At 38.6% G+C, this 13,260-nt stretch overlaps 3 protein-coding genes across 3 annotated transcripts in view; 2 read left to right on the forward strand and 1 right to left on the reverse strand.

The window, feature by feature from the left end:
* LOC147300349 (glutathione synthetase-like) overlaps positions 1 to 13,260 on the reverse strand; it is a 28,951-nt gene that overhangs the window by 1,665 nt on the left and 14,026 nt on the right. Inside the window, exon 2 of the mRNA XM_086285170.1 lies at positions 80 to 274. Within this exon, the coding sequence (XP_086141296.1) occupies positions 80 to 274 (195 nt within the window). The remainder of the gene's footprint in view (positions 1 to 79; positions 275 to 13,260) is intronic.
* Positions 1,088 to 4,793, forward strand: LOC147300350 (uncharacterized). Its single transcript, XM_086285167.1, has 8 exons — positions 1,088 to 1,463; positions 1,548 to 1,781; positions 1,887 to 1,991; positions 2,658 to 2,861; positions 2,964 to 3,296; positions 3,621 to 3,939; positions 4,034 to 4,091; positions 4,253 to 4,793. The coding sequence occupies exons 1-8, from the start codon at positions 1,088 to 1,090 to the stop codon at positions 4,457 to 4,459; spliced, it is 1,836 nt and encodes a 611-aa protein (XP_086141293.1). The 3' UTR covers positions 4,460 to 4,793.
* LOC147300351 (uncharacterized) lies at positions 7,650 to 10,554 on the forward strand. The gene is made up of 7 exons (XM_086285168.1): positions 7,650 to 7,783; positions 7,957 to 8,259; positions 8,334 to 8,567; positions 8,694 to 8,798; positions 8,934 to 9,146; positions 9,230 to 9,571; positions 10,205 to 10,554. The coding sequence occupies exons 1-7, from the start codon at positions 7,729 to 7,731 to the stop codon at positions 10,552 to 10,554; spliced, it is 1,602 nt and encodes a 533-aa protein (XP_086141294.1). The 5' UTR covers positions 7,650 to 7,728.

The raw sequence follows: 13,260 nt of genomic DNA on the forward strand, positions 1-13,260 counted from the left end.
ACTGAACAGCAACACCCAGGTGAGGATTATCTAATGCCAAATTTTCCAAACAATGAACAAACCGTGCCCTTTGTCTCACCATGTCTAGAGTGTAGAGGTCAGCCAATGTCGCTCGGATCTGCTGCACAGCTTGAGGCTGGTCTGGGAAGAATCTGTCCAGGACTCCAGGTCTGGGGAGCACTTGCTGAACCTTCTTGGTACCAGCCAGGTGAGCGCTGATATCTGGACACTTCACAGCTCGAGAGCGCTCCATGAGGAGACAAGCATCCCAGCTCTGCAATGGAAAACAGACAATGAATTCTCTGCTTTTTATCATTAGATGTATTTCTGTATTAAAAAATTCCGTTTATTGGGCCACTTTGTGCTGGAAGAATTTTTCCAGCATAAAATAGCCTCTATCATTTCACTAACTAACTTATTTCACTGCTGCTAATGACGTTTCACAAACTGTCACAGGTTTTTTAGCTTCGTTCGTATAAACTTTCTTGTGGTTGAGATTCCCGAGAAAACAGCCAGCACACTGAGCAGCAGAGGGTGACAACAGTTGGTTTCAACAACTACAGCGCCTAATCAGGATATTTAAGAAAGTAAAAGTGAGATTTTCATATTTGTTGGTAACTATTAGTGTGCAGAATTATTATGCAACTAAATGAAAAATGAATATTTCCCCATTTCCTTTGTTTATTTTCAGCCAATGAAGTGAGAATGACAAAACAAACAACTTTAAAACTTTAAATTTATAAATAAATGTTTTTGACATAAAAAAAAGTCATTGACCAAAACACTGAATTTACTTTCAAGTTGAAGATTGTTGGTTATTTGATTTCTCAATGATCAAATGTTTTCTGCAGCAGCACCCGGAACCTCCCAGACAATGTTCGGAGAGGGTTTTGGTCAGAAGAAGAAGTACTATAATTTTCCAGTTAATATGAAATCAATGGAAAATAACACGTTTGATTCTTCTCAAATCTTTGGTGGTCTGTTTTTAATACATTTCTTGACCCTGTGACTTTTTGCAACAAAACATTTGATGGTTCTCTGATAACGTTGCAATATATTAGCAATTTTCAGAGTGCTGCATGGAAAAATGCATGAAACTTATATTGTCAGAATAACATATGAATGTTATAGAAATTGTGTAAATCTGCACAGATGCTTGTTAATCAAATGTTGTGTTAAAGGTGTTCAGGGACAAACAAACAGCATCTGTGCCTTGAAAGGTTCATCAGTGAATCTGTCCTGCTCACATCAACATCCAACATCAAGCATGAACTGGTACAGTGTACACAGGGGGGGCTTCAAGATTGAGACATCTGCAGATGGAAAGTACAGCATGTCAGCAGATAGTAACTTGACTCTGACAGTCAACAATCTAGCAGAGAATGATGCAAACATTTACTGCTGCAGAGAACCTGCTGACAAATCAGACTGTGACCAAAGGGGAATTTCTCTCAGTGTTGCAGGTACAGTGGTTTTATCAAATGCGTTAAGAACTCATCTATGAATAATCAATGTATTGATAATTTTTCTATTAACAATCCTCTCAGAGCTGCAGGTAAAGGTGATTCCTGCCACAGAGGGACAGACAGTAACACTGATGTGCAGCAGCAGCTGTCCTCTGACTGAAAAGCCTGCAGCCTACATCTGGTACAAGAACAGAGAGTTTCTCTATGAGGACTGGTCTCCCTGGTACCAAGAGCTGCTCAGCAGTGAGGAAGCAGTCACATACTCCTGTGCTGTCAAAGGCTACGAGCATCTCAGAGCCCCTCAAGTCTCTGTGGGTGAGTCATGATGTTCAGTGTGTTACAAAATAAACTACTCTAAATAAACTAAGTCAAATAATTCTGAGTAAACATACTCAATACTCTAATATTTTTTTCATCCAGATTCCATCACATCAACATGCTTCAATGTGACGTACACTAAAAGCGAAATGTGTCCTTATCAGCAGGGATCAGAACATGAGCCTTGTTCCATCACATTTCCCAGAGGTGAACACAAACACGTCTTCTTACTGATCTCTGAAATGCACTGTTTCTATATTCACTTTTTTAACCCCTCAGCTGTAAAAAGGCTGAAGGGTTAAAAGATGTTATTGGCAGTTGGCATGGACACAGAGATTTGTGAATGCGAGAATGAGTAGGATTTCCAAATTGCTACAAAAGGCACATGTACTAAAAATCTTTGATGATTTTGAATCTCCTTGACACTGACCTCGAGGTCAAGGTCAAAGTTCTAGTTTTCTGAAAATTTTGTGATTGCAATAATTCAGGAATGGATTCAAGTAGGATTTTCACATTAACAGCACAGGTACATCTACTAAGAAGCTGAGGGGTAGCACTGACAGCCATCAGGTCACACGTGAATTACATTACGCTTTGGGTGAAAAAAGTAGAATGCCAAGATTATTATTGAAGTGTGTGGATGCAGTCAATGAAAATGTGTTAAACTGAAAACGTCCCTGATGAGGAAAAGACAGAATGAGTACACAGACTCCTCTCTTATAATGAAAAGAGAAGTGAGTTCAAGTACCGTTCTTTGAACTCACCTCTACAAATCTGCTCCCATACACAAAACCATGTAACTGACATACATACACGTATAAAATATGCATAATAACATAGTGACTGACGAAACTGTATTTATCATCTCTTCAGTGGTACATGTTGTAAAGACACCTGGGAACACACTGACCTGTAGCACCTCATGTCCTCTGATCGACCCTCAAACTGTCTATGTGTGGTATGAAAATGGAAAACTTTATAGGGAAAATATAAGAAGCATTTCAACTCCAAGTTCTTTGAAAAACAACTTTTACTGTGCAATTAAAGGTCATGAGCATCTTCAATCTGATGACGTCTGTGAGTATCAAAGAAAACTGTTAATTCTGTTAATTAATAACAAGCTGTTATCTCAACATGCAGACACCACAGTCAACTTTAAATCGTCCATCTATATTTCAGGTGTTCAGGATAAAAACTGCTGGACAGTGAATTATGTCAGCAGGAGAATCTGTGCTCTGGAAGGATCTTCAGTGAACATTATCAGTAAATACTCACATCCTGATAACATGAAACCAGAGTTTAAATGTTGGAGTAAAAAATGGAAAACAGGTGATAAGGAACTTGAAAAACCGATTGAGCCTTCAGGTCGTGTGGAGTATCAGGACAACATGAAGAACCAACACACCCTGACCATCAAAAACCTGAAGAAGAATGACTCAGGAGAATACACCTTCATCCTGAAAGGAAATGATAAAGAACTGAAACTGCCTGGAGTCTTTTTGATTGTCACAGGTAAAGTCTCCTAACAAGATGACCTAAGATGTTTCATTCATGTAAGAGCCTCAATGTTTTACACTAAAAAGCCTAAAAAGCCTCATGTAAACCTGAGCAAACAATACTGAATGTAAAAGTGTTATCAGCAAAATTTCACTGATCATCACATTTTAGCTGGTCTAAGAAGTGCTTCTTGTAAAACTGTTGACGGTCCTTTGCGTTCCACATTGACCTGTATCACATTACCCATCAAAATGCTATCCTATATTAAAAAAAAGGTCATTGGGAAATTTTTTTATGAGATTTATAGTTTTTAATTATTTAGTAATGTTCCTCTTTCAGAGCTGAGAGTGAAGATGAGTCCTTCTGCAGTGGTGACAGAGGGTCAGAGAGTCACACTGACCTGCAGCACCAGCTGTCCTCTGACTGACAACACAAACTACATTTGGTACTTCAACAGTCGACATCTGAACATGACAGAGACCCACAACAAACATCTGATCCTAGACCCAGTCAGCAGGGAGAATATAAGAAATTATTCCTGTGGTGTTAAAACTAACAAGGATAACACCACAGCTCAATGGCTACCAGCAGCTGCAGGAGGTTTTGCAGCTCTCCTGTTAATAATAATAATACTTCTCACTGTGTTCTGCTGCCGGAGGTGAGCATCACTGTGTTCTCTTTAAGATCAGTCATGTTCAAACTCTGATTTGAAATCTGTTATTCAGTCATATCCTTTCATGTTTGACACTCAGAAAAAAGAGGGCTTCTAGTCATTCTCCAAAGAGTGAAATATCAGACAACAAACAGCAGGTACACAACACAGTGCATCCACAATCCTGTTTTTCTTTTACTTGATCATTTATCCTTTGTGTGGATAGATTTTTTTGTCTTGTTTATCTCACCAATGTCTTAACCTTCCATATGGTGTAAAATGTGTACCATATGGGAGGTTATGTTTTTGGTCTCCTCAGGTTAGCCATAATCCCATATATGAAAACTTATCAGCTCACTACAGCAGAATGCCTGTCAATACACACCAACCAGCTCATCTCTATTCCAATGAAGGAGAACTTGACTCCAATCAAGGTGACCTCTACTGCAATGAAGGCAAAGTCTATCCCAATCAAGCTGAACTCTATTCCAATACAGCTGATCTATACTCTAACATCCAATACTGAGTCACTGCCTTTTAAACAGAAAAAAAAACTCAAAAAAGCACCACAGCTGTTGTGTACAGAGTGTAAAACAACCACACTCTAAAATGGCACGTAGAATACAGTAGAAATGAGTAGAAAAGTAGAAATGCTTGTGGGTTTCAATTTAAAGATGTTTGATCATGAAATGCATGTGTTGTGTACAAAGTATAAGACAATGTAAAAATATTATTGCTAACTTTGTAAAACATGCAAACTTGTGAGCTTTGTGTTGTTGCTTTCTGCGTGGTTTAGAGCTTTCAAACTGAACAGTTAAAACTTAAAGTCATCATTTCTTTTTTCCCTGAACCATACATGAACTGATAACGGCTTAACATAAATCAATAACCTTTATGAGTATTAATAAATATAAAAAAAATGAGCTGTAGTAGTTTAATTCTTTCAGCTATAGTGTGAAGATTTATCTGAATAATCATTTGTCTCTTATTTCTTCAGGTTTTTCTGTAAAGTTTTTGAATGTTTAATGCTTGAATGACCCATTTTCCCTTCTATTATTGTCTCTTAAAGAAACTATTTGTTATCAGAATGTTCAAAAACATCACACAGTTAGGTGACAGTGTTGATACAGCCCGTGACTTAGGATGTAATTATTATGTAAAAATACTTATTGGTAGGTGCGATGGAATAAATGAGTAATAATTCAAGATCTCTTAGGAGAGAAGAAAAGTGTCCTGAAATACTGAGTAATTCCGAAAAAAGTTTAGAGAACCCATGCAAACATGGAAAGAACATGCAAACTCCACAGAAAGGCTCCGACTTGATAACAGGTAGGCAGACAACAACAGAAAATGTTACCAATACCAGCAGGATAACTCAGCAAACAGTATTAGATCCTTCAGCATTACTGTATCATGAGATATGATAATATTGTCATCTAGTGGACGTGTCTCTAACTGCAAAACAGACAAACAGACGAAAAAAAAACAAAAAAACAGTAGAGTAGCCCCCCAGAATTGTCTGAGACAGCAAAAAACAAGAGTGAATTTCAAACCACATTTTTTTTAAAGAGTAACTTTGCGAACAATTTTTTTCTTTTGTTTTTCACATCTACTTTTAGTTCTTAGCTAAGTTTTAGTTAACTATAATAACTGCATCAGAATCTGCTTCAGCTCCAAGTGTTGCCTTGGAGTTGAGGTTTCCATCATCTACCTGATAAATTGTGTCCAAGCACTGTGAAGGTTATATTTTTCGACTTTTCCAGTTCATACCATCAGGCCAACCTTCCTGGCTGATAAACTGATGCATGTGGATGCCTCTCTTGTGTCCTGGATTGTGGATTACCTGACAGGAAGGCCACAATATCTGCGTCTTCAACACTTTGTGTCTTCCACAGAGATCAGCAACACACTCGTATCAGAAAATAAACCGGACTGCGTTAAAAGCATCACTGCATTCTGCAGGAAGGGCCCGAGTCGTATCTATTTTCTGAAGCAGCTGAGATCTTTTAACATGTATCGGACAACGCTCAGGATTTTCTCTGAGTCTGTTGTGGTCAGTGCCATCCTCTTTGCTGTTGCATGCTGGGACAGCAGGATGAGGGTCACAGATGCCAACATATTATTGATAGAAAGGTAAAAAAGATGGATGAGATAATGAAGCTGTTTTCTAATGAAAGTTTCTGTTAAAGGTGTTATTATTTGGAACTTTATCCATGTTTATTACGAGCATTAATGCTATAACTGTCACGATACTGGGTTTTGTACCCAGTGTTTTCTGTTTGGGAAATATCACTACCATTTGTAGTTTTTAGTTTAAATATTACCTTTGCTTTGGTTAGGTTTTCATTCTGATTTTGTATTCATCGTTTTCTTTGTTATTCTCAAGTTTTTCTGGTCCTCCTGTGTTGTCTATGCCTCATCTACGTTTCTGTGTCCATGTTTAGTGAGTTTGTCTTTGTGTTTACTTTGGCCTGTCAAAATCAGGTGTTAGTCTCAGTCTAAGTGTTGGTTTCCTGTTTTATTTTGATAGTCTTTTGCCCTGTGTGTGTTGTGTTCAGTTTTTCTTTGCTCGTTTTCATTAATTGATTCTGTTCACTTGCACCTTGTTTTCCCCAGCAGTGTCTCTTTCCCCCATAGCCTCATGTCTTTTCAAGTCTATTCAAATTTCCCTCTGTTCAAGTTTTCAGTTTAGGTTTTTGTTCCTGAGCTCTGGCAATAAAGCTGTTTGAGTTTAGTTAAGCCTGTCTGCCAAGTCCTGCATTTTGGGTTCTCTCGTTGCTTGGCACACACCCTCACTTGATAGTAACAGTAAAAATATGACAGTAAAACCAAAAGTATTACAATTCTTAGTGATCAGCAATCATTAAAATCAATTGTCCCTGAGTGTAAAATATAAAAAGATTGGTGAAAACTTGGCACATAACATAATTGAGTAATGACATTTACAGTCCTCACTTGTTGAAGGTTAAGCAGAGAACAATAGAAAATGTTACCAACGTGTGCAGAATGGCTCAGAAAAGATGATCAGATCCCTCAGCATCAAGACTGTTGCATTAAACATGGAGTTGCTGACACAATGAGCAGTAATTATGGTCCCTTCTGGTCTCAAATTACTAAACAAGAGAGAAGGTGCTAAAGGAATCTGAAATTGTGCTTGTTTTTCAGCATTCAAACAATAAATCACAGAATCTGAGGCAGGAAACAACAAGAGTGAATGTTGAACACAATTTTCATTTAAAAATTTACAGTGTTTATCTCTGTGGTTGAAGACCTGTTGTCACTTCTGAGTGTTGCTCAAATGTGGTAAAAGCTGTCACTTTTAGGCCACACCCAGCACCCATGTGTAACCAGTATAAAAAAAAAGTCTGCATCTCCACAGCAGTTCATGTTGCACAGTGAGCTTGAATCTGGGGTTTCTTGATCACCACAGTCGTTTGTATTCATCACAAACCATAAACCACCATAATTAGATATGGACAAAAGCTTCAACACAGAGCTTTCTTCTGAACAGCTTAAAGCACCTGAGGTGACTATTTATTGCACATTTATTTAAAATACAAGTGCACACAGCAGAGTCGACAAAAGATTGAAAGGAAAAGGAAGGAAGTTTGGTATTAGCCTCAAAGCTGCACAAGATGTGAAACCACTGAATATGAAACAACAGTCAATCTTCCCCCCCTAACCTTTCACTCTGAAAAGGAGAACAGCTTAGGTGACCGATGACTTACTTTTTTTTTTTTTTTATTCAAGCTTTCACTGTCAGTGTTAAACGTTAAAGTCTGGACTACAACAATCATGCCGCTCAGGAATGCTTGTCGTCTCTTTGTGGGTGTCATCATTTACATCACAGGTATCAGTGATTATTTATTTGTCCCTATTTAAGAATGAAAGTAACCATAGCTAATCCTACTACATGATTTATAGATGACAACTTTGAGTTCAGATTAGTTCCTAATGTAAACTACAGAATATCTCTCTCTTTTTGACTGAAAGGTTTTTTTCTAAAGAAAGTTTCTGTTTAAGGTGTTAATGGAGGAGAAACCAGGATCTGTGCTCTCAAAGGTTCATCAGTGGATCTGCACTGCTCACATCAACATCTGACTTCAAGCAGAAAATGGTTCACTGTCCAATGGAAGGGAAATTATGTTCAGAGTGAGCTCTCTGTGGATGGACAACGTGTAACGTACAACATCTCTGATAAGAAAAACCCAACTTTAACCGTCAATGATCTAAGAGAGAGTGATGCAAACGCTTACTGCTGTATGAAGACTACCGACAGTCCACAACTCTGTTGGCTCAACAGAATTACTCTTCAAGTTGTTGCAGGTACAGTGACTTTTACTCATTAATAACTTTCCAAATGACATCATTGTATAAGTTGTTCTCCATCATCCTCTCAGAGCTGCAGGTAAAGGTGATTCCTGCCACAGAGGGACAGACAGTAACACTGATGTGCAGCAGCAGCTGTCCTCTGACTGAAAAGCCTGCAGCCTACATCTGGTACAAGAACAGAGAGTTTCTCTATGAGGACTGGTCTCCCTGGTACCAAGAGCTGCTCAGCAGTGAGGAAGCAGTCACATACTCCTGTGCTGTCAAAGGCTACGAGCATCTCAGAGCCCCTCAAGTCTCTGTGGGTGAGTCATGATACTTATTCTGCTATATTATTTGACAATAAATAAATTCAATATGAACAGAAATCTCAATTCTAAATATAAAAATAATCTTCTTACAAATATTTAATTGCATTACTTTTTCTTCAGATTCCATCACAGCAACCTGCTTCAGTGTGACTTATGCTTATGGAGACATGTGTTCTTATAAACAGACACCAGTGGATGAGCCGTGCTCCATCACATATCCCAGAGGTGAAGTGGTACAAAAATAACACCACCAAAACTCACATGTCAGATTTGTTGAGTCCAACATTTGTATGAATTATATAAACTTTATGAATGTATCTATGCACAGTAACGGGAAGTGTATTTATCTTTTATCAACAGAGCTTCATGTTCAAAGGACTTCTTCCATTTCTGGGTTTGTTACACTGGCTTGTAGTACAAGATGTAACCTGACAGACCCTCAGACTATCTACCTCTGGTACCACAACAAACAAAGCTATTATGAGAATCAACATTATTCAGTTCAAAACTCTTCAAGAGGCACATTTTCTTGTGCAGTTAAAAGCCACAAACGTCTTCAATCTACAGAAGTTTGTATGTGTTAAAAAAAATTATTGATTCACTGACATCCTGAAATATAGACCAGTCAGTCATTTCATAATCCATCTATATTTCAGGTGTTCAGGATAAAAACTGCTGGAGAGTGAATTATGTCAGCAGGAGAATCTGTGCTCTGGAAGGATCTTCAGTCAACATCACAAGTGAATACTCACATCCTGATAACATGAAGCCAGAGTTTAAATGTTGGAGTAAAAAACTGAGAAGTGGTGATGAGGAAGTTAAAAGGCTGATTGAGGCTGCAGGTGGTGTGGAGTATCAGGACAACATGAAGAACCAACACATCCTGACCATCAACAACCTGAAGAAGAATGACTCAGGAGGATACACATTCAGATTCAACAAAGGTCATGAAGGATGGACACAGTCTGATCTGCCTGGAGTATTTTTGATTGTCACAGGTAAATCTAAACTCTTCACTCAGCAGACTTTACTCATTAACAGGATTGTGAAAATATTCCATTACAGAGCAAGAATCAAAAGCAAACAGACATTTTCCTTTTATAGAAAAATTCACCCTTTCGGTGTATTTTTTTTTTTTTTGTACAGTCAGATCAAGTGAAAAAAACATTATTTTTGACTTTTAAAATATATAAAACTATTTTATAATCCTGATCAAATATTTTCTAATGAGCACTTTGCTATATATCAAATACACACAAAAATTCAATTTTCCTGTTCACAGAAATTAAGAAAATGATAGTTATTCAAGTTTCATGTTGGATTGAGCAAATATCACAAGGTGGAATACTAAAAGAACATCTATATAACCCACACGTAACCTAGAACAGTAACAATAATGGCATGAATAGCTGAAAAGAAATTAATAATCCCAGTTGTCAGACAAATACAATGAAATAAAGCAAACAATCCCCGTAAAATGTCACAGAAATGAAGAACTGAGGTTCATTACATTTTATGTTTTTTCACTTAAAACATGGCATTACTCACTAAACATGATTTAAAAATGACACTGACGGAGTCTGGAGTCTAATAATAATAATAATTATTATTATTGTATGTTCTTCTTCCAGAGCTGAGAGTGAAGATGAGTCCTTCTGCAGTGGTGACAGAGGGTCAGAGAGTCACACTGACCTGCAGTACCAGCTGTCCTCTGACTGACAACACAAACTACATTTGGTACTTGAACAGTCGACCTCTGAACCTGACAGAAGCCCAGAACAAACATCTGATCCTAGACCCAGTCAGCAGGGAGGATGCAGGAAGCTACTCCTGTGCTGTGAAAACCAACAAAGAGATCAGCTCTGCTCCAAAGACTCTCACTGTCCAAAGTATCACAGGAACATGGACACCAGCAGCTGCAGGAGTTTCTGCAGCTCTGCTGCTTTTAATACCTCTCACTGTCTACTGGTGCAGGAGGTAAGCTACACTGTCTCATCTGTCATACCTGTCATGGTTAAACGGTAGCTCAGGAGTTAGAGCAGGTTATCTGTTGATCAAAAGGTTAGTGGTTTGATTTTTGGCTCCCTCAGTCTGCATGCCAAATATCCTTGGGCAAGATACTAACCACCACTTGCTCTCCGATGCATCCATCAGAGTATGAATGTGTATGCTAGTGAGAAAGCATAGAGTGAATGTGGCATGTTGTATAGAGCGCTTTGAGTACTCCAGGAGTGCAGAGAAACGCTATCTAAAAATCACTACATTTACCAAATGTTTTAACATTTTATTTATTTCTTTTTGTGCAATAGAAAAAAGAGGACTTCCAGTCAGTCTCCAAGACAAGAAACTTCAGATAATAAACAGGTTAAAAAAACCTCTCATTTTCTCTTCACAGGAATAATAATTTATTCTCCATCACAGAAAAACTTTAAAATCACTCATCATGCTTTTTTTTCTCACTTACATCCTAACCTCTTGTAGCCTTTTTGTCACTGGAGCTCACCACCTACCTCGATCATGTTTCTACTCAACAGTTGTATTTTTTATGTGACTAAAACACATTCACATTATGACACAGTATCATCAGCTGCATCTGCACACATCTAAAGCTCTTTTGGGGAGGAGACCACTGAACTGTTATCCATAAAAAATCCTGACCATCCTCTGCACAAAATGCTAGCCATTAGGGCTGCAGCTATTGGTTATTTTAGTAATTCAGTATTTCATCAATTATTCCATTGATTAATTGAATAATAAGAAATACTTTTAGCTCGATTAATGACAATAATAAATCAAAAAATGTACTCCTTTTTGTTTCAATTTTAAAAATTGCTGTGTTTTACTGCATACAAAGAATGAAAGGAAAAAACTAAACTATTTAAATCTGATAGATATCATACATCAAAACTTTTTGCAAAATGTACAACATTTGCAAAAAAAGTAATTTCTTTATTTGAATGAGGCAAAAACTGAATCCTTAGTGTTAAATAACCCAGTGCTCATATCATTTGTCTTCTTTCTGTAGATGCACCCTGGTCCCATTTATGAAAACATCTCAGCTCATTACAGCAGAATGCAGGTTAATACTCAACATCAACAAGATTTCTACTCCAAAGAAGCTGATCTTCATGCCAGCGAAGCTGAGCTCTATGCCAAGGAAGCAGAAGTCGACGAAATTGAAACTAATATCTACTGCAGCATCGAATCGTTGTGATTTAACTAAAAAAAATCATTTAAAGGGAGCATTCACTGATTGGGATAATAATGAACTATCACAGAAGGGACACCACAACTGATAAGTAGAGAGTAAAAATCATACATCATAGTGGAAAATAAAATACAAGAGTAAGAAAAGTAGTAGTGTTTAGAAAAGTAGAAATGCTGCAGCTGATGAAATGTGTTGTACATGTCCTGCAAAATACAACACAACTTCAAATTATATGCACATGCAAGCTGAACTACTGTACTGGATAGTTTAGAGCTTTGGCAAAATGTCTGTAAAACTGAACCGATGAAACATTAAAGTCATCGTGCTGGCATTTTTCTCTCTTCTTCTGGACCACAAAATAGCTCCATCACTTTACGTACCTCCACCGTTATACTGCCCGCCATGAAAAGTTTTTATTAAAAATATATCTGTCTCCTCCGCTTGCTCACAACTTCTATGGGGAGAGAAAAAAAAATGCACAAATACATGACAGGTGTGCCATTCTTCCCAGTGTTGCTGCTCCAACACTGCCCTTCCTCTCCCTCTGACAGCCAGCCACAAACCGCACCCGGCTGCCATACCTTCATGCCGCCAACAGAGGAAGTCAGCCATAGCCATCTGTGCCCCCAGCATCTGTACTACCTAAAATGTTTTTTAAAATGTGGTTGAACCTTTACAACATCGCATGGTTTGAACAGACGATGAATGGGCACCCCAGCACGTAATAACGCGAAGAGCTGACCAAACACTCTTTTTCCACAGAGTTATAGTGACGTTCATGCTCTGACAATTTCCAGAGTGCTTGCTTCAGCCTCTCATATGTGACTTGCCATCAGTCTGTCCACTGAACCAGATCTAAGCCAATTTTCCAGTCAGGGGACTGGTTAGAGCCACAGAGTTCAGGATAAACCTCTGGTTGTACCCACCCAGCATTAGGGACTGCCTCGCCTATTTTTTCGCCCTTGGCCACAGGCAAGCCATGTTGGCATCTGCTTTGTCTATTTGTCGATCTGGGCTACCCCTTCAGAAGAGGCATCAAGTGCACAGTCCATTCCTCCATTGACCACTTGAATGGTGTTGCTGTCTCCTCAAACATCTCCATAAAGAAAAATACACCATTTGCTCCTTTTGTTTTGAATAGTGTGGATTTGGCAAATGGCATCACTCACCCAGCTGACCATTTCCCAGACAGCAACCTCTGCAACACCTAGATCTATGCACCTATGCCCGACTACCTGCAGTGGGTCCAAGTGCTGTCTGGTCACTGCTGCCTTCTCTGTGTGGATGGCAGCTTCCTCTACCAACGTTTCCTCCAGAGCACTCCCTGTGAAAAAAACCAACACGTTAGTAGATCAGATGCGAAAGGTGAAGCCCAAAGAGGTCCCAGTGGTGTAGTGTTATGAGCTGTTGCCCTCAGAACTGGAAGAGGCTTCAGTAGAACCACAGGTACATCTCTCCCCCCCTCCCCCCCCCTCTCAA

The sequence above is a fragment of the Aulonocara sp. 'chitande type north' Nkhata Bay genome, unplaced genomic scaffold (assembly GCF_057382095.1).
Source record: "Aulonocara sp. 'chitande type north' Nkhata Bay isolate Kocher_YH1m ecotype deep benthic unplaced genomic scaffold, A_spYH_male_GT1.1 unmapped_scaffold_34, whole genome shotgun sequence".
Lineage (NCBI taxonomy): Eukaryota > Metazoa > Chordata > Actinopteri > Cichliformes > Cichlidae > Aulonocara > Aulonocara sp. 'chitande type north' Nkhata Bay.